Below are 26,669 nucleotides of genomic sequence, written 5' to 3' on the forward strand. Positions count from 1 at the left end.
TTAATAGAATAGCTTTGTTACAGAGGTAATGATGAATAGAGAGCCAAACAAATATGCTTCAGATAAAAAAATAAGTACCAGTCATATTATTATTAAGAAGTTTATAAAACCAGTACCAACATGGTAATGGTATAAAAATAAGCACATAGACCAATGGAAGAGAATAGAGAACCCAGAGATAAAGCCAAGCATTTGCACCCAACTGATCTTTGACAAAGCAAAGAAAAACAAAGTGAAAGAAAGGACACCCTATTTAACAAATGGTGCTGGGATAATTGGCAAGCCACGTGTAGAAGAAACTGGATCCTCATCTCTCACTTTACACAAAAATCAACTCAAGATGGAATAAAGACTTAAATCTGAGACTTGAAACTATAAAGACTCCAGAAGATTACATTGGTAAAACTCTTCCAGACATTGGCTTAGGCAAAGACTTCATGACCAAGAACCCAAAGGTAAATGTAACAAAAATGAAGATAATTAGATGGGACTTAATTAAACTAAAAAGCTTCTGCGCAGCAAAGGAAACAATCAGCAGAGTTAACAGGCAACCCACAGAGTGAGAGAAAATCTTCACAATCTATACATCCGACAAAGGACTAATATCCAGAATCTACAAAGAACTCAAATCAGCAAGTGAAAAACAAACAATCCCAGCCAGGCATGGTGGCTCACACCTGTAATCCTAGCACTGGGAGGCTGAGGCGGGTGGATCACTTGAGGTCAGGAGTTCAAGACCAGCTTGGCCAATATGGTGAAACCCCGTCTCTACTAAAATTACCAAAAATTAGCCAGGCATGCTTGTGCGTGCCTGTAATCCCAGCTACTTGGGAGGCTGAGGCAGAAAAATCACTTGAACCTAGAAGGTGGAGGTTGCAGTGAGGCGAGATCATGCCACTGCATTCTAGCCTGGGAGACAGAGCAAGACTCTGTCTCAAGACAAAACAAAACAAAACAAAACAAAATCCCACCAAAAAGTAGACTAAGGGCAAGAATAGGCAATTCTCAAAAGAATATGTACAAATGGCCAACAAGCATATGGAAAAATTCTCAACATCATTAATTTTCAGGGAAATCAAATGAAAACCACAATGCAATACCACCTCACTCCTGCAAGAATGGTCATAATCAAAAAAACACAAAAAACCAAAAATGAAAACAGACATTAGCGTGGATGTGGTGAAAGGGGAACACTTTTACACTCTTAGTGGGAATGTAAACTAGTACAACCACTATGAAAAACAGTGTGGCGATTCCTTAAAGAACTGAAAGTAGATCTACCATTTGATCCAGCAATCCCATTCCTGGGTATCTACCAGAGGAAAAGAAGTCATATGAAAAAGATGCTTGCATGTGCACGTTTATAGCAGCACAATTCGCAAAAATATAGAACCAGTCCAAAGGCCCACCGATGAATTAGTAAAGAAAATGTGGTTTATATATACCATGGAATACTGCTCAGCCATAAAAAAGAATGAATTATGGCATTCCCAGCAACCTGGATGGAATTGGAGACTATTATTCTAAGTGAAGTAACTCAGGAATAGAAAACCAAACATCATATGTTCTCATTCATAATTGGGAGCTAAGCAATGAGGACACAAAGGCATAAAAGTGATACAATAGATTTTGGGGAATCAGGGGAAAAGGTGGGAAGGGGGTGAGGGATGAAAGATTACACACTGGGTACAGTGTACACTGCTTGGGTGATGGGGGCACCAAAATCTCAGAAATCACCACTGAAGAACTTATTCATGTTACCAAACACCACCTGTTCTCCAAAAACCTATTGAAATAAAAATAAATTTTAAAAAATAATAAATAAATAAAATAGGGAGATTAACTTGGATTACTGAGGTGGGCCTAATATAATCACAAGGGTCTTTAAAGTGAAACAGGGAGGCAGAAGAGAAAGTGATAGTGATGAGGCATGAGAAGGAATTGGCTCAATATTTCTGGCTTTGAAGATGGAGGAATGGCATCATGAGTCAAGGAAAGCAGGTGGCCTCTAAAAGGTGGAAGAGACGTGGAAATGGCTTCTTCCCTGGAGCCTCCAGAAAGAAATGCATGCTTACCAACACCCTGATTTTAACCCAGTGTGGCTCATTTTGGTTGTCAGACCTCCTGAACTGTAAGAAAAGAAATTTATGTTGTTTTAAGCTACTAAGTTTGTGGAGACTTCTTAGAGCAGCAGTAGAAAACTAATACATTAAGGTCATCATTTGCTGTGAGCATTACTAACCCCTGAATAATTAGGAGAGGAAGAACCAGCTGGGGTATTCTCATTAACAATTTATTTGCACTCCCACTTTCCTTTTGGTCATTTCTTTGTTAGTATCACCACTAAAAGATGAGCAGAGACTGTAAACTCAATGAATCTGGTGTGCTTAATTTTATGTTACATTAGCACGGCTTCAAGAGGAAGGCTATCCTTCCATGGGTAAGTCTGACCAGGAGTTAGTAGTGGTTTGAGTTACTGATGCTTTCCCTTACTCTCAGTATCTCAGTGGCTACTGTTTCCTATTTCCTGCTTATATTCCAGGAAGAAGAGAAATAAGACAGCAGGTGCAGAGGTTTGTGACCACACTGACTTTTTTTTGTTTTTGTTTTTTGCCTGTGGTAAATTCAGTTTTGCCCACGTGTTAGGCATACAAAGGGAAATCAATGCAAGTCTTTCATCACGAAAATACTTAGCTCAGCGGGTGTATTATTAACAGTTTGTTATGGCTGCCATGATGAAGTATCACAGACTGGGCAGCTTAAACAACTGAAATTTATTTTTCGGCCGAGCGCGGTGGCTCAAGCCTGTAATCCCAGCACTTTGGGAGGCTGAGACGGGCGGATCTCGAGGTCAGGAGATTGAGACCATCCTGGCTAACACGGTGAAACCCCGTCTCTACTAAAAAGTACAAAAAACTAGCCGGGCGAGGTGGCGAGCGCCTGTAGTCCCAGCTACTCGGGAGGCTGAGCCAGGAGAATGGCATAAACCCGGGAGGCGGAGCTTGCAGTGAGCGGAGATCCGGCCACCGCACTCCAGCCTGGGTGACAGAGCGAGACTCCGTGTCAAAAAAAAAAAAAAAAAAAAAAAAAAAGAAATTTATTTTTCACAATTCTGGAATTTAGAAACCCCAAGTCAAGATGTTGGCAGAGTCAGCTTCTGAGGCCTCTGTCCTTGTCCTATAGATGGTCATCTTCTTCCTATGTCTTTATGTGGTCCTCCCTTTGTCTGTGTGCTTCTTATGAGGACATCAATCATCTCGGATGAAGTCCCACCCATATGAATGACCTCATTTTACTTTAATTACCTCTTTAAAGGCCTTACCTCCTAAAACAATCATATGCTGAGGTACTAGTGGTTAGAATTTCAATACGAATTTTGTTCACAGTTCACAATCCAGGCCATTACACCAGGCATAAAGGCTGTTAAATAAGCATACGGAAAATCTTCAGAAAAGCTTAAATGAAAATAAGTACTTAACTTCATATCCAGTATTTGTGCACAAGAGAAAATTTACAGCTAAATAGATTTCAAATGATGGGAGTTCTTCAGTAAAGACATACCTAGATTTCTGTAATTAGTTTTACAAGGAAATGAGAAAACTGCATTTATATTAAGCCCCGATAATGATAAAATGAAGCAAGCACTGGCATAAAAATAGTAAGCTCCATGTTATAAAATGCATAAATAGAAATGTTTGCAAGAACAATCATACAAAATGGCAAGCCATTAAAATAATTATCTAAAGAAATGATTATTTCTTGAAGTAAAAGACAACTATGGAAATACGCACTAATTAACCTGTCTAAAATGAAAAGAGGTAATGTGAAGCTCAAAAACACTCCTGAAGAAAAATTTAGAAATTAATAGTTCATTGTTACAATAGAAGGATGAGCACTCTTGAAGTATCAAATCCTTTAAATATGAATATTTAGAGCATTATGTTAGGGATAATCTGAACCAATATGAGAAATGAGAAGGAAGTAGAAACACTTTTGAGAAACTATTAAATGAATCTAGCAGTTTCTTAGTAAACATCCAGTGTGAGTAGACTGGTGGATATATTCCTCCCCAATTTGCTCTGCTCCCACCACCCAGAAACCAACCCAAACACATAAAAACTAGGAATCTATAAGCATCTCTTGTATCAGCAGAAAATAAATCAGGAGATGAGGGCACCAAGTGGAATTCAAGACTCAATCAATTGTCTTATCCATTGAAGGTACTTTAATTTTGCAGTTATTGATTAATTAAAAAACACAGTTGTTGTCAGCATTTCCTAGCTACAGTAGTGCATAGGAAATTCCATTCTAAACAAAGAAGTAATTAATGAAATAACAACACACCTTAACATTTTACATTGATAGGTTACAGTTTACAAGGTGCTTTCACATACATTATTTCATTTGATTCTTACAACAAGCAGAAAAAACAGTGGGAAAGAAATTTTTTTTTTCAGGCTTACAATGAGTATTTTCAGGCCAATGGGCAGTTAACACAAGAATATACCAAGAATGAGACAGCAATACCCATAAGCCACAGTATCTTTTTTGGTAGGTTGACAGTTTGATTCAACTGGGTGTTCAGCATCAGTGAGTGAGAAAGGAATTAGGACAGACACCAAGTTCTTATGATATTCAAATAATTTTAAGAACACTGTCAGAGATAAGAAGAAAGATGCCCTAAAATATATTGCCTTACTAAGACTTACTTCAAAGCAACATACCCTTCAAAATTTCAGATGAAAAGACAATCTTGTCATCAACTGTGAAAGTTAGGAGGAATTTTACAAACTGCCTAATCCAGTTCTTCTATTTTACAGACAAGAGAACTGAGGCTGAGATCATACTGATAGTTTTCCAGCCTGAAATTCAGATGTCTTGACTTTCAGTCTAGGGCTCCTTCTCATACAATGCCATCTCTTAATTATTTACTGAGCATAACATAGTATCTTCTGTTTCAAATAATGTAATTTGAGGTTAAATACTGATTTATGCTACTTACTTCTTATTCAAGTTTATATCTTGTTCTTGGCTAAATTGTGGCTGAAACTGGGAATTCTACATACCTTAAAAATATTCTAATTTAGAGTACTTGATTGGTCAGAAATCGACTCCCTTGACGTATTCGCTCATGATAAGCTTGCTCACGGCCTTTAAATAGAGAGTAAAATGGAATGGCTGACTAGCCCTCAAAACCAATGTATGTCTAGGGGTCATCTACCTAAGGTAGATTCTACAGCTGGGCACTAGTAATTTCATAGAAAAAAATATTTTTTTTAGAATTCATAGAAATCTTTTTGATTACTGAAAACTAAATTGTAATAATCAAATTGTCATCCCCATGACTTATTAAAATAATTTTACAATAATATACAACAAAGCTACCATAGAATTTATAGTTTACATATAGAATATATTGGTCAGCATGTTCTTGGGTCTAAATGAAATACAAGAAAATTAAAATATTTTATACAAATGATGTTTTAAATTTATTAACATGACGATATGTCTTTGTTACATAAAACTTGCTAGAGCAGAGTATTTTAATTTTTTTCTTGCACGTTTTAAATATAGATGGACCAGTGAAATCAATATCAGCATTTACGTGACATTACCATGCAGAAACACTTGATAACCGAAAGACATATAGATTGGTAGAAAGAACATCTCAGACAGGATTTTTTTATGTCTTCAAAGGTTTTACAAGGGTGTGGTACAGATGAAAAGAAGTGGTGTGAGTGACCTACCTGCACCGATAATAAAGCAAATGGAATGATTATATACATTAAGATCAGCTTGATTAAAAACAACAAATTTTATATGCATGTAAATTGATCATTAAAATGAACCCAGTTTAACCCTTCTTGTGTGTTGTTTTAAGGTAGGTCACTGAAACGCAGAGATAAAATCAGATGGGGAAAATTAAAAGTAAAGAAAAAACCAGAAAAACAACTGGGTTAAGCCATGGATTCTCAACAAACACTGAACTAAATGTGCAAAAGTGCTTGAAATTTCCACCTGACAGCAATGTTGTTAAGTCAGTTGGCAAAAAAAAGTGTAGAAAAAAAACTAACCTCTCAAATACCAAAATTGTATCTGCATGATCGATCAGACATTCTGTTTACTGACAGAAAAGAGGTTAGAAATTATGAAATATCTGAAAATATCATACCTCAAAATTAAAATACAATTGTGGCAGTTTTACACACTTTGTTCCCTTTCCTCATTGATGAGGCATGGGATGAAAGCAGAAGTTGCAGCAGTGCCCCTACCCTAGGCTCACAAATATAGTATACCAGAATAATTAGCTGGAAACAACTTCTTTTTAAGGGTTACAGAACAAAACAAACGTAAACCCTCATTTAAATATGAATACCTCTATAATGTTTTCAATAACCAAGCCATTTTTTGACTTTGCAAAGTGTAAGTATTTATCCAAACCAATGTTCTTTTTAGTTTGCTTATTTTCATTTAAAAAGTTTATGATGAGGACTATTAGAGAAACTGTAAAATTTGTCACTTTCATTAACCATGTTCTATTAAAATACTGGCTAAAATCCTTAAGGAACAGTTAAGGTTTAGAAAACTTAGAACTCTTCTCTAATACCTACAGAAATGCTGGTACCAAGTGAGAGAATCTGGGTGATGATCCATATCATTAGTTTTTCCTGCTGAAAGTGACACATTTGTCACACTACACAGGCTGGTCACTTCATTACTCAAGGGGAGGAGGATATAAAAGGAGGGAAAGGCAACTAGAACCTCTGATCTACAGCCATCCAAATTTCTGGGTCTAGCTGTACTGTATTAGTCTACCAAAATTTACTGCCGGAATAGTGAATTCCAAGAAAGTTAGTTTTAATTTGTATAAATTTCCTTGGTGATAAGACAGTCTATCTTCAAAAATTACCAAGAGTTTTGGCAAAACCGAGTCTGAGCTACTCAAAGTAAAAATAATTATTAGAAAGTTTATCTTCAAGCCATTGACCAACAACAATATTGGCAAGAACTACTAAAAGCAACACTTATCCTTCCCTTCAAATATCACGTAGCCATAACACTGCCCATCTGAAACACCAACAAAATAAAATGGAGCACTGTTTAGAGAAAACCAATGAAACTGGAAAAGGAAGAAATGGATGTAGGAGAGGAGAAAGACAACCCAAAGATAAGTAAGAAAGTGGTCTAGTACTGTGTTATGGCACAGACAATGCTTGCTTAGCGGTGCCTTGTTACATAGGTGGATGCAGAGTGCACACACGGGATGATGGCAATAAAGACCTCACTCAGTCGTTGGAATGAAGGAACTAGGTAACTGCTTCAACAAGGACGGTCTCAGCTCTACCTTATCTCTCAACAGAGCGCAAACACTGAGTGTGAGCTCGGATGTCATCTTGTTCCTCTTTAAAATTCACCAAATTCTTTTGCACATTTTTCTGTTATAGAGACACGGATATCTTCTTCTTCATAGTCATCAAAGTTGCTGGTATCTCCAGAGCCTCTAAACTTTGGTATGAATGGAGCTTCAACCTATAATTGACCGAGAAAGAAAAATAAGAAAAAAGAAAAAAAAATTCCTGAGAGTTTTCAAACACCAAGAAAAATAAATTCCCACTGTTATTACATGGTGGAATCCTTAGATGCCATTAGGTTCCTAAAATGTAACAGGGCTAGAAGCAGCAGCAAACAGTAGGTTAGCTATTAACCTCAACATTTTGATTCAAGGAAGTATGCAGGTCAACAAAATACTTAAGAAATTTCTGGGATAATTAACTGTTGGCATCAAAATCCTGGCTCCTAAGGTTACAAAACTTAAGTGTTAATGTTTAGTTCCTTGTTTTTAAGACCTTATCTTTTCCTATTCCTTTTGTAAAAATTCTTTTCTCCTGAAGTTACAGATAAATCTCAGACTTACTTTTAATTGCTTTCCTTTTTTAATTCCCAAGTTTGTTTTGTTTAAAATATCTGGCCATCAAAACTTTCTGAGAGGTTGGAAAGAAACATATCTCTTTTAGAATTAGAGAATTGTTAAACCTTAAATATTTTTCTCCTTTGATCCTAAAAGTAAAATGTCTTCCCACTACTTTGAATATGGTCTTCCATAAAGATTAAATGTGGGTACTGAATACGTTTGAGGAAAAGATTTTAAAAGTTAAAAAAAAATCATAATCTGCACAGCCTTTAGAGAATTTACAAACAATTACAGTCGCTTTATTTTGTTCTCAATACAACACTGTGAGGAAGGAAGGACAGGTGTTCTTACTCCCATTTTACAGATTATAAAAGAGTCGACCAAATTCACATGATGGATAAGCGGCTAAAGCAGCTTTCAAATTCATGATTCTCCACTTCTGGCCCAGAGCTCTCCAAGGGTTTTTAATTTATATCTCTTTCAGTAAAACATTTTCTAGTATACATAATCAATATATATGGTTATTTACTTACAAATTATTTAGATGCATGACTATACTAAGATATATACACACAAATAAGGTATTGAAAAAGAACAAGGTAAAAATAAGCAGGAATGGGACTTCTAATATTATCTTTTTGTTTGAGAGCTGGTTGCCTTGCATGCCCTGCTTTGGGGACTGCTGTTTTGCACTGTCCAGAAGAATGAGATAAGCAGACAGTTGCTTCATGTCTAGCCAGCCAGCAATTTAGAATAACAAACCTATTGGGGCAATCACATGTAGAAAATGATTGTACAGTTTGAGTTGTTCAGGCCACTTCTTTCTTCGGCCTTTTTTCTTCCCTGATGCATTTGCAGATGTATCAGAGAATAAAGAAGACAATGAAAACTATTCATATTTACTATGATTTTTGCACCGCTGTGCATAGTTATAATAGTTGAGAAGATAAGAAAACAAATGGTTAAAGTACTCTATTATTCTTATTTGTAAATTATCCAGGGATCCTTACATCTGTTTCAACGATAATCAAGATTTGGCTGTCAATCAATTTGTCCATTACTACAACCTGTACGTTACAGTGTGCCACTTGTTGGTAGGTTAGCTGTTTATTACCTGGGAAAAGTCAAGCCCTTTGAAAAGCACATAAACTCTAAATGAGTAGTGGCAGTCCAGTTCTACTCCATTTTGGGAATAATTATTAAAAATTAAATACATAACATGAATAGATTAGTAAATGATTGCCATTTGGCAGAAGATTTTATTTGTAAATATAAATATGAAAAGATGCAAATACATCATAAATCTTTAGGATACTAATAAAGCTGACAAGCCTCAAGGCAATCTAAAAAATATACCTCGAAATAGCATTAATTAACAATAAATACAACAATAAAGATAATATAAGCAATGATAATTAGAAAGGGAAATGGATGATTTTATTGGAAATATAAATTTCTTAAATTGACTCAAAAAGTAAAAACTCAAAAAGACCAATATCCAAGAATTAGTTTGTTAAAATTTATAAGGAATAGATATAAGATAACTCTATGTTCCTAAATTTTCTGCAGAATAAAAGGATGGAAACTTTCTAAACTCATTTTACGAATCCCATATAATCCCAACTTCAGAAAAACATAAACTATAGATTAATAAAACTTATGACTATGGAAGTAAAAACACTTAATAAGATTTTGGCAAATATATTTCAGGCAAATATTCAAATGTTAATACCCCATGATTAAATGGTATTCATTCCAGGAAAGTGAGGATGTCTCCCTGATATAATTCATCACACTAAAATGTCAAAAAAGACAAAATACAGTGTATTAGAAATCAACAATATTTTGTTAATCTGATAAAGAATACCTATCTCAGCCAAATGGCCAACTTTATATTTGGTGGCAAAACATGAAAGGCAACAAACTATAGAAATGATCCCTGAAAATATATTCTTGGGCATTTCCATTCAAAGCAGGAACAAGACAAGAAAGCTCAAGAGCCCTACTGCATTAAAATATTGTTTTAGACATTCTAATATATATAATAAAACAAAAATGGAAATGAGATGTAAATACTGAAAAGGAACAGACAAAATGATATGCCAATCTCCTGTGATTGTCAATAAAAATCCAAAGGAATCACTGAAAAATGTGGAAATCAATAACAGAATTTAGTAACATGGTCAATTATAATATAAACATAGAAACAATATGTTTTGCCCATATCCTACTATAATGGGAAAGCAAACACATTAATAATAGCAACCAAAATAAAAATTTAAGCAATAACTTTAAGACATAAATTCCTTCCTATATGGAGGAAGCGGGGGGGTCTCTAAAACTTTACTGAATGACAAAAGATGTTTGAGTAAATGCAGAAGCAACATGTTCATAATGGCAACTTCTCAAGATTCAGGTTCTCTCCTAATTAATATGCAACTTTATTGTTAATTCCCAAATTCAATCAATCTTTAGAGAGACCAAACAAACAAACAAACCCCATAAACCATTGACAACTCTAATAAAAAAAGAAAGAGAAAACATACAGGAGATAAGGATGATTTTCTAGGAAATATAAATTACCTAACTTGACTCTAAAATAATGCATATGGGGCAAGAGAACAGAACATTTGGAAAGGGTAAACAAAGGTGAAGAAACTGGACCCACCTAATATTAAAATATTTTAAAGCTACATAAAGCAGAGACATATACAGTACAAAAACAGACAAAAAGAACTAAAAAATAAAGATCAGGGCTTCAAGATGGCTGACCCAGAACTCTCCTCCACAAAGAAGGACAGTGAGTAATTACATGTTGAATAAAGCCTCTAAGAGAGAACACTGAAATTTAGCAGGGAAGTGACAGGGAATATCTGGAGCAGGGAAGCAAAAGGAAGTGAAGCCGCTGGCCTGGCTGGGACCAGCTGGGAGCCAGAAGAGGTTCTCCAGTGCGGGGAAAGGGTAACTGAGAGATCCCCAGTGGTCCACGTTTCCACCACAGACTTGCAATCCTAGCCATGTAAGATCCCCACAACCCTTGTGAATTCTGAGACAAGTATAGGGACCTGCCTGGAGTTCACACAACAGCCTTGTTCCAGAGAGGGAGTTTGTTCCAGGTCCCACACCCATTCCCAGGACCCAAGAAGCTGAAGCACAGTGCCACTTTGAGAAGCCAATTACCATTAGATGGTATGCATCTCTATACAACCTGGAGCCCAACTGACAGCGCCCCATGTCCACCACGGGGGTTCCAGTAGTACAGTGCTGGCTGGACCCAATGGTGCGGCTGGGTCCCCAGCACTCTAGCCCACACAGTGTCCTATACTCCAAAGAACAGGCAGGGCAGCACACTAGGGAAGGCTGTTTCTGGGGCAAAGGAGGCCAAAGCATACACTCCCCAGAGCCTGAGAGCCACCCGCCTGGGGCCACTGCCACTGATAGCAATGCCCAGCCCCCATAACAGGGCTGCCATGTACTTGCAGCACCTTCAGTGGACCTGGGAACTGGCCCATCTGGATTCTATTTTGGGGCATGAGGACAGACTCACTCTGCCTACCACCTCTCAAGTATTTTATCCAGGGGCCTAGGAATAGTCCTTCCCTGCCTACCAGAGTCTGTATCTGTGTACACCAATGGGAGTCTGAGGACAGGCCTGTCCCTTTAAGTGCCACCCCTCTCAGTGCCCCAGCACACCACCTGAGGGGCTTGGGAAGTGGTCCCCTCTGTCTATCACTCTGGGTACACATACATATGATCAGGAAGCATGACAAAAGACTCAGGTCATCAGCCACTGGCATCAAAACTGCTGTCCAGTGGCCCAAAGACAGACCTGTTCACCACAGCCTGCACCCACAGGTACAACAGAGGAGCCTGGGGACAGGCCTTCCCTGCCTGGTGGCACCTCCCACAGTGACTGAGTGCACTGTCTGGAGGCTTGGGGATCCATCCATTCTGCTTGCTGCTTCCGGCATGCACACGCACCATCAGGGGGTCTAACAACAGAACCAAACCACCAACTGCCTGCACTCAAACACATTGTTTGAGGGTCTGGGGATTGCCTCACTTGGTCCAACACAGCCTGTGCCCATGTGCACCATTGAGGGTCCTGAGTATATGCCTGCACTGCCTGGCACTGCAACCCCAATGCTCAAGTATGCCATCTGAGGGCCTGGGGATTGCCCTGCCCCACCCACTACTGGCCTGAGGCTGGGCCTGCCCAGTCTGCCACCACTACCACTGCTGGCACTTACCCACATATGCCACCTGAGGGTTTAGGGCCTGGCTTGTCCAGTCTGTTGCTACCATCACTAGCAGCAGTGTGGACTGCCTGGGAGCCTGAGGGTTGGCCTGTCATCACTGCTACGATTGCTTATGCCACACATGCTGCCCGGGAGACTAAGGTCTCATCCATCTGCCCAGTCTACCACTGCCGCTACTGGTACCTGAGCAAGCCACATGGAGGCCTAAGAATTGGCCCTCGTGGACCTGCTAAAATTGATGCCAGTCTATGGCCACGAGGGGACAAAAGGCGGGTATGCTTGGCCTGCTGCTACCACCACTGGGGCCTGAGGATCAGGATGCCTGGTGTCCCTGTCCCCAGCAAAGCCTCACCACAGGCTCCACTAACAATGCTGCCTAAGCCACTGAGGAAATCACAGACACCCACTGATGCTAATTACAGCTGAAGAAATCATAGAGACTACACTACTGCATGCACCCAGAATAAAAGCTAAACTGCCCAACAAACCAACATGATGATACATCTACAGAAAAAAGTCTTACCCTACCAAAGCCAATCCTAAAAACTGGAGGAAATGACTGTTACACCAGATGTGGAGATGTCAATGTAAGTATACAAGGAACATGAAAAAGCAAGAAATATGACACCTCCAAAAGAACATAATTCTCCAGCAACAGATTCCAATTAAACAAAAAATGATGAAATGTCTGAAAAAGAATTCAAAATAATGGTATTAAAGAAGCTCAGTGAGATATAAGAGAACACAGACAAACAATACAAAGAAATCAGGAAAACAATTCAGGATATGAGTGAGAAATTCAACAAAGAGATAGATAGCATAAAAAAGAACCAAACAGGCCAGGCGCAGTGGCTCACGCTTGTAATCCCAGCACTTTGGGAGGCCGAAGCGGGAGGATCACGAGGTCAGGAGATGGAGACCATCCTGGCTAACACGGTGAAACCCCGTCTCTACTAAAAATACAAAAAATTAGCCAGGCATGGTGGCGGGTACCTGTAGTCCCAGCTACTTGGGAGACTGAGGCAGGAGAATGGTGTGAACTCGGGAGGCGGAGCTTGCAGTAAGTCGAGATCATGCCACTGCACTCCAGCCTGGGTGACAGAGCGAGACTCCATTTCAAAAAAATAAAAAAATAAAAAAGAACCAAACAGATCCATCCCAGAACTGAAGAATTCAATGAATGAAATAAAAAATACAACTGAGAGCTTTGACAACAGATCTTTGACAACTAGATCAAGAAGAAGAACTGAGGACAGGTCTTTTGAAATAATTCAGACATACCCGCCAAAAAAGAATAAAAAATAAAAATGAATGAACAAAGCATACATGATATAGGGGACACCTTAAAGCAATGAAATATTCAAATTTGGGGTTTTCCAGAAGGTAAAGTGATGGGTAAAGACAGAAAAACTCATTTAATTTAATAATAGCTGAAAACTTCCCAGTTCTTTTAAGAGATTTAGAAAGCCAGATACAGGAAGCTCAAAGATCAAATAGACAGAATCCAACAAGGTCTTTTCCAAGACACGCTGTACTGAAATTGTCAAAAGTCAAAGACAAGACAGAAATCTAAAAACAGCAAGAGGAAAACATCAAGTCACATATAAGGGAACCTCCATCAGACTAATGTGGATTTCTCAGGGGAAACCCTGCAGGCCAGGAGAGAAAGGGATGATATATTCAAAGTGCTAAAAGAAAAAACAAACCCTGCCACCAAAGATAAACTGCTAGACTAACCAAGAAACCTTTCTTGAAAAATGAAGGAGAAAAAAAGTCTTTCCAAGATAAGCAAAAACTGAGGGAATCATCCCTACTATACCAGCTCTACAGGAAATGCTTAAGGTAGTCCTACATCTGAAAGTGAAACAATAATATTTACCATCATGAAAACAAGAAAGTATAAAAGTCACTGGTAGGGCAGACACATAAATGAGAAAGAGAAAGGACTCAAATATTACCATTACAGAAAATCACCAAACTATAATGATAAACAATAAGAGGGAAAGAAAGGAATGACAGATATACAAAGCAACCAGAAAACAATTTTTTAAATGACAGGAATAAGTCCTCACCTATAAATAATAACTATAAATGTAAATAAATCAGAATATCCACTTAAAAGATATGGACTGTCTGAATATATAAACATAACATGATCTAACTATATGTTGCTTACAAAAAAACTCACTTCACCTGTAAACACACAGATAGATTGAAAGTGAAGAGATGGAAAAAGATTTTATACAATGGGAAAACAAAAACGAGCAGGAGTATCTAAATTTATATCAGATAAAGGAAACTTTAAGTCAAAACAGTAAAACGAGACAAAGAAGGTCATTACATAATGATAAAGGGATCAATTCAGCAAAAGGATATAACAATTTCAAATATACATGCATCCAATACTAGAGCACACAGATATATAAAGCAAATATTATTAGATCTAAAGAGAGAGACAGACTCCAATGCAATAATAGTTGAGGACTTCAACACTCCATTCTCAGCATTGTACAGATTATCGAGACACAGAATCAACTAAAAAAAATGGACATAAACTGCGCTCCTTGTACCTAGGAGACATTTACACAACATTTTATCCAATAGTTGCAGAATACACATTCTTCTAATAATCATATGGAACATTCCCCAGGATAGACCATTTATGTTAGGACACAAAACAAGTCTCAACAAATTTTAAAAACTTGAAATCATATCAACTATTTTCTCAGATCCTGATGGAAAAAACTAGAAATCAGTAACAAGAAGCACTTTGGAAACTACAAATTGATGGAAATGAAACAATACACTTCTGAATGACTATTGGGCTAATGAAGAAATTAAGAAAGAAATAAAAAAAAATCTTAAAGCAAAGACAAATGAAAACACAATATACCAAAACCTATGGAATATAACAAAAGCAGTGCTAAGGGGAGGTTTATAGCAACAAACACCAAAAAGTATAAAGATTTCAAATAAGCAACCTAATAATGTATCTCAAGGAACTAGAAAAGCAAGAACAAACCAAACAAAATTAGTAGAAGGAAAGAAATAATAAAGATCAGAGCACAACTAAATGAAATATAGAAAAAACATACAAAGGATCATAAAAATGAAAGGGGTTTTTTTTGAAAAAATAACCAAAATTGATAAACTGCTAGCTAGACTAACCAAGAAAAAAAGAGAGAAGATCCAAGTTAACAAAATCAGAAACGAAAAATGTTACAACTGACACCACAGAAATACAGGAGATCAGTGGAGACTATCATGAGCAACTATATGCTAACTGACTGGAAAACCTAGAGGAAATAGAGACATTCTTGGACACATACAACCTACAAGAAATAGAAATAGACTGAACCAGAAAGAAATAGAAAATCTGAACAGACCAATAATGAGGAACAGATTGAATATGTAATAAAAAGATTCCCATCAAACATTAAAGAAAAGCCCAGGGCTGCATGGCTTTACTGTTCAATTTTATCAACTTTATAAAGAAGAATTAGCATCAATTCATCTCAAATTATTCCAAAAAATTAAAGAAGAGAGAATTCTTCTTAACTTATTCTACGAGGCCAGCAGTACTCTGATACAAAACCAGACAAGCGAACAACAAAAAAAGAACACTACAGACCAACACCTCTGACAAATATAGACACAAAAATTTTTAACAAAATACTAGCTAACAAAAATCCAATAACACAACAAATATATAATATAACATGATCAAGTGGGATTTATCTCAGGGATGCAAGGATGGATCAATATATGCAAATCAATTAACATGATACATCACTTTAGTAGAATGAACAACAAAAATCATATGATTACCTTAATAGATACAGAAAAAAGCATTAGATGAAAGCCAACATCCCCTCCTGACAAAAACTGTCAACAAATTAGGCATAGAAGAGGCATTCCTCAACATAATAAAGATCATATGTGACAAAGTCACAGCTAACATATTGAATGAGGAAAAGTTGAAAGACTTTCCTCTAAGAATGGGACCAAGACAACGAAGTCCACTTTCACCACTCCTAATCAACATAGTAATGGAAGTCCTAGCCAGATCAATCAGGGAAGAGAAAGAAATACAAGGCATCTAAATAGAAAATGAAAAAGCCAAACTGCCCCTCCTTTCAGATGACAATCTTACATACAGAAAAACCTAAAGACTCCACCAGAATATTCTTAGGACTGATCAACAAATTAAAAGGTGCAGAATACAAAATGAACATACAAAATCAGTGACATTTCTATACACCAATAATAATCCAGCTAAGAAAGAAATCAGGAATATAATTCCATTTATAATAGCTACAAAAAAACAAAACAAAATAAAATAAAATAGATAGGAATAAATTTAACCAAGAAGTTGAAAGACCTCTATAAGAAAAACTACAAAACACTGATGAAAGAAATTAAAAAGGACAGAAACAAATGGAAAGACATTCCATGGTCAGGAATCAGAAAAATAAATATATTAAAATGATCTACTATGCAAAGCAATTTACAGATTCAATGCAATTCCTATCAAAATACCAATGATAGTCTTCACAGAAATAGAAAAAAAATCCTAAAATTTGTATGGAACCACACAAGAGCCTGAATAGCCAAAGGAATCCACAGCAAAAAGAGCAACGCTGGAGGCCTCACACTACCTGACTTCAAAATATACTACAAAGCTATAGTAACTAAAACAGCATGGTAGTGATATAAAAACAGACACAGAGACCCATGGAACAGAATAGAGAACCCAGAAATAAACCCACGTATTACAATTAACTGATTTTTGACAAAGGCATCAAGAACGTGTTACACAGTGGGGAAAGGACACTCTCTTCAATACATGGTGCTGGAAAAACTGGATATCCATATGCAGAAGACTGAAACTAGACCCCTCTCTCTCACCATATCCCCAAGTCAACTCAAAATGAATTAAGTACTTAAAAATAAAGCCCCAAACCATAACAATACTAGAAGAAAACACAGGGGAAATGCTCTAGAACATTGGTCTAGTTAAAGATTTTATGGGTGGGGCACGGTGGCTCACGCCTGTAATCCCAGCACTTTGGGAGGCTGAGGCAGGTCAGGAGTTTGAGACCAGCCTGACCAACATGGTGAAACCTTGTCTCTACTAAAAATACAAAAATTAGCTGGACATGGTTGTGGGCACCTGTAATCCCAGCTACTCGGGAGGCTGAGGCAGGAGAATCACTTGAACCCAGGAGGTGGAGGGTGCAGTGAGCTGAGATCGTGCCATTGCACTCTAGCCTGGGCAACAAGAGCGAAACTCCAACTCATAAATAAATAAATAAATAAACAAAAAAACCTAACGAACAAAAAAGAGTTTATGGCTAAGTCCTGAAAAGCACAAGCAATAAAAACAAAAATAGGCACATGGGGCTATATTACATTTAAAGTTTTTGCAGAGCAAAGGAGACAATCAAAAGAGTAAAGAGACAACCTGTTGAATGGGAGAAACTATTTGCAAACTATTCATCCAAGAAGGGACTAATATCCAGAATATACAAGGAACTCCAATAATTCAATAGCCAAAAATAAATAATCTAATTAAAATGGGTAAAGGATATGTATACACATTTCTCAAAACCAGACTTACAATGGCCAACCACTACATGAAAAAACGCTTAACACCATTAATCATCAGGGAAATGCAAATCAAAACCACAGTGAGATATCATCGTACCAGGAGGAATGGCTATTATCAAAAAGACAAAAAATACCAAGTGCTGGAAGGGATGTAGAGAAAAGGGAATTCTTACACACTGTTGGTAGAAAGGTAAGTTAGTACAGCCACTATGGAAAACAGCATAGAGATTTTTCAAACATCTAAAAATAAAACTATCATACAATTCAGCAATTCCACTAATCCAAAGGAAATCAGTATATCAAAGCAATACCTGAATCCTCATGTTTATTGCAGCACTATGCATAACAGCAAAGATATGGAATCAACCTAAGTGTCCTTCAACAGATGAATGGGTAAAGAAAATGTAATATATATAGGAATACTATTTGGCTGTAAAAAAAGAATGAAATCTTGTCATTTGTAGCAACATGGATGGAAACAGATCATTCTGTAAAGTGAAATCAGTCAGGCACGGAAAGACAATGTCACATGCTCTTACTTATATGTGGAGCCTAAAAAAGTTGATCTCTTAGAAGCAAAGTATAGAAAGACAGCTACCAGAGGCTGGGAAGGATGTGTGTTGGGGGAAGGGATGAAGAGGACTAAGGTACTGAGAACAAACATACAGTTAGACAGAAGGAATAAGTTCTAGCATTTGATAGCACAGCAGGGTGGTTATATTGTATATTTCACAACAATATGTTGTATATTTCAAAGTAACTGGAACAGAAAATTTGAAATGTTCCCAACAAAAAGAAATAATAAACGATCAAGGTACTGGATATTCTAATACCCAGCATTGGTCACTACACATACTATGCATCTATTAAAATATAACATGTACTTCATGAATATATAAAAATAGTATGCATCAATAAAAATAAAAAAGTTCAGAAATAGACAGATGTATATATTAATTTAACATTAGTAAAGGTAGAATTTCAGATAAGAGGCCAAATAAGAATTATTCAATAAATATGGAGGGCAAAACTGGTTAATTATTATACAAGAACAAAAAATAAGTTAGCGTTCAGAAAGCACTGAAAGAAAATACAAGTTCAATAGACACACTTATTGTGGAGTAGGATATTTTTTCTTCTTTTAGAGACAGGGTCTCAGCTCTGTAGCCCAGGCTGGAGTGCAGTGGCATGATCATGGCTCACTGCAGCCTTGACCTCTTGGGCTTAAGTGATCCTCCTGCCTCAGCCTCCAGAGTAGCTGGGACCAAGTGTGTGCCACCACACCTGGCTAATTCTTTTTTATTTTCTGAAGAGATGATGTCTCACTATGTTGCCCACCTGGTCTTGAACTCCTGGCTCAAGTGATCCTCCCGCTGTGGCTTCCTAAACTGATGGGATTACAGGTGTGAGCCACTGCACCTGGCCTGTTTTAAAACGATTGTAAAATATGGCAGTAAGTCACTCAGATGTAATTATGTAGTATGTAGCAACTGTGATATAAGAGACTGAAGGAAAGGGTCAAGTGCAGGGTTGGAGGAGGTAGATCTTAATTGGCTACTGAGCTCATAGGACTGGACTGCAGTGATGAAGAGCATAGGAAAAAAAAAAGTAAAAAGACATATGCCAAATACTAGGTTCTATTTGGATGGTGGAATTACGATAATTTCAAATTCATTTGCTTAATAAATTACCTGGTTATAAGTATATGAAACATATCTCAACCAGAAAGGAAAATGGAGGCTGGGCCAATCTATCTAATCTTTCTCACCAAACTACTCTTCCTTTTGTATTCTCTATCCAAATTCAAAATTTAAGGGTGCTAAAACTGATGCTTTAGAGAGGTTAAATCATTTGTTCATGATCATACTGCTAATGATTGGTTGATCAGGGATTCAGATCAACGTCTACCTAACCCCACAGTTCCTTCTCTTTTTTTGCTGCCTTCTGAGACAGTCTTCCTACTCCCAAAATGCTCAAAGCATAAAAGTTAAGAAGATGATACATGTAAAATTCATGAAAATCTTGTGAAACAATTTATTGTTTAGTGGTTTGGAGTTTCATTTTAAGAATCATACCAAAAGGACTTTCAAGGGATAATGTGACCTGGAATTGAGAATCTGAAGAACCTGGGATCAAATATAGGTATTACTTAGCAGCTGCATGATTATGTTTAAATTAATTAACCTCTCTGAGCTGATTTCCACGTCAGTAAAATGGGGAAACGGTATCACTTATTTCACAGGATTATTTTGAAGACTGAAAGCAGAAGTTATAGGGAGTTGCTTTTATTAATTATACAGTATTGCATTGATGCTAGCAAATTTAGAAAAAATATAAAAAACAAACAGCTTTTATGAAATCTAAATCTATTTTAAAGTGCTATGAATCTTATTATTGACTATGTAACACATCTATTTGCGATAATAATGCTAACAGCCATGATTCATGAACTTAACAGAGAGTTTCTGGATCCCTCCTGTGAGACAGGCTGTATTGCATTCACATTGTTTTGGTCTGGCTATATTTTCTTTTTGCTGCATTTTAAAATTCTTTAATTGTTTTGTTTTTGTAATATTTATTTATTTATTTATTTATTTGAGACAGGGTCTTGGTCTGTCGCCCAGGCTGGAGTGCAGTAGCATAATCACAGCTCACCGTAGCCCCAATCTCCCAGGCTCAAGCAATCCTCCTGCCTCAGTCTCCCAAGTAGCTGGGACTACAGGGATGAGCCATCACACCCAGCTAGTTTTTGTATTTTTTGTGGAGACGGGGTTTTGCCATGTTGCCCAGGCTGGTCTCAAACTCTTGAGTGAGACTCAACCAATCCACCCACCTTGGCCTCCCAAAGTGTTAGGATTTCAGGTGTGAGCCAGGGTACCCAGCTTGTTACTATAATCGTTTGTAAAATATATACATTAGAAAAACTGTGCTTTTAATACTTAATTAGAGCATTAATTTTTTTTCTCCTTAAGGAAACTCAATCATGTAGTTGCACAGCATTATTAAAGATGACAAGTCTCTAAAACATTAGAAGTTTTGGTTTTATGAAAAAAAGAAAAATAAATAATTCAAAATGAAAACACTTTATTCATGCAAATTATCTTTAATTATTTAAGAAGCAAAATGAGAGATAAAGGTAATTCAGTGCAGCAAAATCTTTTCTAAAATGTCTCAAATTATTACCATAGTGAAATGATAACTACTATCAATTAATATATTACTGTTACCACAACTGTTATACTGGTAACTTGTGTAGCAAAACAAAACAAAAAACAATACTACTTTCTTTTAAATATACTACTGTTTAGCTGGGGTTTGTTCTCTATTTTATTATGATGGTATAATAATGTCAGCGATTAACTTGATCTATACTTATATTCAAGCCTTCAAGTTGCCTGAATTTCTAACACTAAGAATCCCTTTAGCAAGCAAAGAGTCAAACAAAAGACCAAACAAAACAAATCTCAAAAAACTCAGGTGCAAAGTTATTCTGAATTTCCACATTTCTCAAAGTATAGTACCTCTACATTTATTTATATGACCATCTGACTAATCTCCCTGTCCCCTGGAAGGATAAGCTTCATATAGGCAGGAATAAAGGTTGGTTTTACTCATCATTGTATTCTCAGCACCTTGCAGAATACCTAACACACAAGCAGGGACCTGATAACTATTTGGAAAAAATCTTATGTGAATAAATAATTGTTAAAAGGAAAAAAGTAGTAACTTTGGATAATTTGTTTTCACCTTCCAAAAAAGCATGAATTAAAACCCCTATTTGTATGAATTATGTTCAAATTAGCTTTCAAATGGATAAAAGAAAGTTGCATCCCTAAAGGGAGACCAATGTTCATTTAAGTCAATGAGCAAACATTTAGTGAGCATATACCAAGCATAAAGCTCTTTCCAGATGATAGCAATATGAAAAAAAAGTAAGATATGGTACCTGTTCTCAATGAAATGTTTTAAAACAACAGTGACCATGTAAAATATTAATAAAGAATACCCATCAGAGAAAAATATCAGAGGTGATATTTAAACTAAATCTTAAAAGATAAATAAGAGTATGGCAGATGCACATATGGGAAAAGTCATTCTGAGTAAAGGAAAAAAAAATTTACACAGGCACAAGTGTAAAAAAGCTTGGTCTGTTTGGGAAACACTAGATAAAAACAATGTGTAATCCTGATAAATGCCACAGGGAGGTCAAAATGAAGACTAAAAAGTGATGAAACTAGCAATTAAATGTTGTTATATATCTGGCACATGCCAATTCTGGATGGGCAACTACATTTATTTATATATCTTCCTAATGTGGCTTCACATCAGTTTTGAAAACCCTTAGAACACTGTCTAATATATAATTTCCACAGTTTTGTGAAGTGTAACAGGCATAGATAGGAAAAATTTAACAAAGGAAACATTTCAGGTTGATGGTCAAAATAGCATATATGCTTTCTTTTAAAGCTAGGTAGGGCCAGGCGTGGTGGCTTATGCCTGTAATCCCAGCTCTTTGGGAGGCCGAGGCGGGCAGATCACTTGAGGTCAGGAGTTCAAGACCAGCCTGGCCAACATAGTGAAACCCTGTCTCTACTAAAAATACAAAAAAATTAGCCAGGTATGATGGCATGCACCCGTAGTCCCAGCTACTCGAGAGGCTGAAGCAGGAGAATCACTTGAACCCAGGAGGCGGAGGTTGCAGTGAGCCGAGATTGTGCCACTGCACTCCAGCGTAGACTACAGAGTGAGACTCCACCTCAAAAAAAAAAAAAAAAAAAATTCTAGGAGGAAACTCATTTTTAAGTTATGGGCTGTAAAGTACTTTAGATCCTGCACAAGATTAATTCAAAAGGTAAAAAAATTAAAACTATGTGTTAAGTTGAAAATATCTCCACCACATATAATTTAAACACCGACTTTAAAAAAGCTTTTAAATTAAAAAAGAAAGTCTCACCTTCCTCTGGTAAATAGCAATCCAATCTGTCGTGGCAAACCACTTGTGAGTTTTTATATCACTGACACCATTCTTTAGATTTCCATATCTCTTGGTCAAATCCACCTGCAGCAGGTTCCGTAGAAGGTCCTTGAGATCTGAACTGAAGTGGGATGGGAATCGGACCTACACAAACACACCATTTGGTAAAACACACATTCTAAGACTCATGATATTTCTGTTTTGATTTCATAAAGTCTTTTTTTTTAAGGCAACAAGCCATTATATGAACAAAAATATGGAGCGATGACCTTGACATACTTTTAACTACATGTTACAGTCCCCACAGTAGTCATAAAGGAGAGAATTACTTGGGTGAATGAACTAAACCTGTTCTTTTAGGGCCTTGCTTTGGTCATGATGTCTTTAAGAACATGGAGCAGTCTCCAGAAAAATGTGCATACCTACAGAACTTTTGCAAAATATCAGAAGGTTCACCTATCTTTAAGAGCAATCTCTTTGGATCGTACATTACAAATCTGTGTCTCAAAGATATACAAATTTAACTTTGTAATATAAATAGAAGAACCAGCATATGAAGGAAATCAGTATGTACATTTTGAAAAGAGATCTATCAAAAAGGAAGTCTAAAAATGGTTGTAAAAACCCACACTGCCTTTCACAGCATAGGAAAAATTTTTCATTTATCAGAGGTTGGCTTTTAAAAATAATTCTCCTATTATGCAACAGTTTAAAAATGATTTAGACTGGTTTAAAAGCATTTTTCTACCAACTAACCTGTGAAGACTTTACAAAAATACTAGACTGGCCTCCAGCCTTAAAAACAACTGGAAACCCCCAAATAAGTGAAGATTTTTGGCAATCGATAAGGTTAAAGTAACATTTATAGGAAACCTAAGTCTATTTTTCATTTTGTTTTGTTTAAACACATTCTTCTCTTCTATACCAACCTAACTTCTGGTTCTTACTCTTTCATTGATATGGGTACTAAAAAAATTAAAATGGGTACCACCAAAGGATGAGAGAATAGCTGCATCTATGCCTCCTTATTCTTTTTTGTCATCACTCCCACCTCCCCACTATCCTTTCCAACTTGTGTTAAATCCCTTCCACCACCCTTTTCCCTGTCATACACACATATGTATGCACACATGTATGTGTATACATATCTGGATTATTACAGCCTCAACTACAAATTGATCATAGCACCTTTGTAGAAAATACTTTAAAGGGTTAAGAGACCCATTCCCGAACTCTCTGCATTCTTATTTTGTTTCTCTACAAGTGCTACCACTACATAATTTACATAGTGCATCATTACATTACCTCAGTTGCTCTTTATAATACATTTACTTATTCAACTATGCTGTAGTATTTGTGCATATTTCTGCCTCCCCCAGGCTCTGAGCTTCTGAGGGAAGGTACTGTGCCATTTTTATTCTCAGTATTTATTAGACTATTTCAAATACTGTAGTTCATCCATTTTACAATTATTTATTGAGTACCTACTATATGCCAGGCACTATTCTAGGTGCTGGATATAGAGCAGTGAGCAAAACCAGGCAAGTCTCTGATTTCATGGAACTTACATTCTAGTTGGATAGGACAAATTCAGTGAATATGGTATTAACTCCATTTTAAAGATGGAGAAACTAAGATTCAGCAATGTTACTGGGTACAGCTTCCTCAGTCATCAGGCCATAAAGTGGCACAATTGGGACTAGAAATCTAGTCATGATTTGTATCTTCATGAATTTTGCTCTTTATTACACTGTCTTCAAATATATAGACTCCTTAATTTATATTCTGACTTTCTAAAAGCTCAACATACTTGACAGACATTCTCATGTTCTCAAAGTAGAAGTTAAATCATCAGCATGCAAAGATAGGTTTTATAGTACAGTTAAATTCAAAACCATAGCTTTTGACTGCCACTTTTGTGCTATTCTATAAGTAAATTCTCTCAAAATCTGGTCCTAGGACCCATGCACATCAGAATAAACTGGGAGACAAAAGGATAAAAATGTGGATTCCTGTGGCTTGCCTCAGATGATGGGGGTATTGGGCCTGAAAATCTGAGCTTTTATCGCCAAGGGATTCATATGTACATAAAAGCTTGAAAAGCACTATTCTCAACTCTGTTCACTACTTTATGCAGAGGTTTTATTTTCTATGCTAGTAAAATATCATAGCATTTTAAATGTAAATAATAACAATACAGTAAATTGAAACCATTATCATACCAGAGGAAAACTAATATTGTATCAAGCAACCAAAGACTATTTAAAGGGTTAATAGTCAATAAATGACCAGGATTGGGGCTCAACTCATACAAATTAGCAACTCAAAATCTCATTTTTGCAAGGCCCTTTATTATCCTAGATTATGAGCAGTTTTATGTTCTAAAACAGTAAGGTATGTGAACTTCTACCTTCTCTAGTTTTATTCTTGACACAATGGTTTACTAGAAGCTAGGCATTATGCTAAACACTTTGTGTACTGGCTCATAAAATCCTATACCATTTGGATAATAATACAAATGTTATAGGTAGGGGTGAAGCAATTGAGACCTACAGAAATTATTTTGCCTAAGATTACAGAGCTAATAAATAGTAAAGGTGTAATTCCAAACTAGGTACACTGACTGCAGGGTATATATTTTTAATTATTTATTCTCCTTCCATGATTCAATAACTTAAAAATAGTCATTATCAGGAACCTTCTAAAAGACTGAAATTTTCATCTTAAAAATATTTTGCTGCACATTTCCTCATTTACCTAGATGAAGTAAGAACTAGAGAATAAGGGGTATTCAAAAGGCACACTGTCTACTTTAAAGATAACATGACATTTTTCCAGTGGGTATGTTAGCTCAGATTTTTCCAGTGATAAATCTAAACTTTATTTAGATTCCAAAGAAATAATTTATTTGAAGTACATCTATATTTGTTTAGGATTAAATTTGTGTGAACTGTTCAATAGTAATGTACCAGTTATCTCTTTCATTATGTTCACACAGCAGACAGTAATATACTACATATAAATTATCTTTGGAATTCAGGTAATATGCAATAGAATGCATGAAAAATAAAAGCATCTAAATAATGTAGTTCTTTATTTTGGAATGCAAATAAAGTGATGGCCTTGACTCTGTGTGTGTGTGTGTGTGTGTGTGTGTGTGTGTGTCTTTAATCTTCAGAACAGTGATTCTCAAATGGGGAGTGATGGGAGGTCATGACCGCAGATATCAGAATGATTTGGGAACCTTTTCAAATTATGGACATATCCTCCTCACCTCCATATCACACCCTCTTCTCCAGAGATTCTCACAGGTAGCCCACACTCTCATAGTAGTCCATGTTAATAATGGGAATCTGTCACGTATTTAAAGTATTTTGGGGGAGAAATAATGAAAGTCATTGTGAAAGTATTTTTTCCCATGATTATTCTGAATTTAACTTGAAATGTAATTTCCTTGTTGACTGAACTTTCCAAAGAGCCATGTTGATTTATCAAACCGGAATTAGTGAAAAACAGAAAATAACTTCAACAAAATTGTTTTAAATGCACAACTTTTATTTGTAATACATCAACCTCGAGACACTAAAGATTTCTATGATGGGAAGAGTGACTATCTAATTTTTCCTTTAAAACTATATCAAAAGGGTATTACTTTTATCATTATTATCAATTATAACTACTATAGAAAGTGAAATCAAAATCTTCTAATATTGGAGCTAGAGGGTGCTTAGTTTGAGTCTAAACTCTCATTTTAAAGATAAGGAATCTGAGCTCCAGTGAGACTACCAACTCAGTTAGTAGAATTATTGGGAAAATAACTTAATCTTCCTGTCATATACCTATGAGCTTTTTGCCAGTCCAAGATAGGGCAAATAATGTGAAAGTAAATGTAAAGAGCCAGATGTTGAAAAGA

The 26,669-nt window shown here is 36.4% G+C and overlaps 1 protein-coding gene across 13 annotated transcripts in view; it reads right to left on the minus strand.

The window, feature by feature from the left end:
* Window positions 1-4,202: 4,202 nt before the first annotated feature.
* Window positions 4,203-26,669, minus strand: part of PRKACB (protein kinase cAMP-activated catalytic subunit beta) — a 154,703-nt gene continuing 132,236 nt past the window's right edge. For all 13 annotated transcript variants that reach the window (XM_005542901.4, XM_045368260.2, XM_045368251.2 and 10 more), the window contains 2 exons: window positions 22,736-22,900; window positions 4,203-7,530 (listed from right to left, as the gene is read on the minus strand). In XM_005542901.4, coding sequence (XP_005542958.1) covers window positions 7,405-7,530; window positions 22,736-22,900 — 291 coding nt within the window. In that variant the 3' untranslated portion in view covers window positions 4,203-7,404. The remainder of the gene's footprint in view (window positions 7,531-22,735; window positions 22,901-26,669) is intronic.

This window comes from Macaca fascicularis, chromosome 1 (assembly GCF_037993035.2).
Source record: "Macaca fascicularis isolate 582-1 chromosome 1, T2T-MFA8v1.1".
In the NCBI taxonomy this organism is placed as follows: Eukaryota; Metazoa; Chordata; class Mammalia; order Primates; family Cercopithecidae; genus Macaca; species Macaca fascicularis.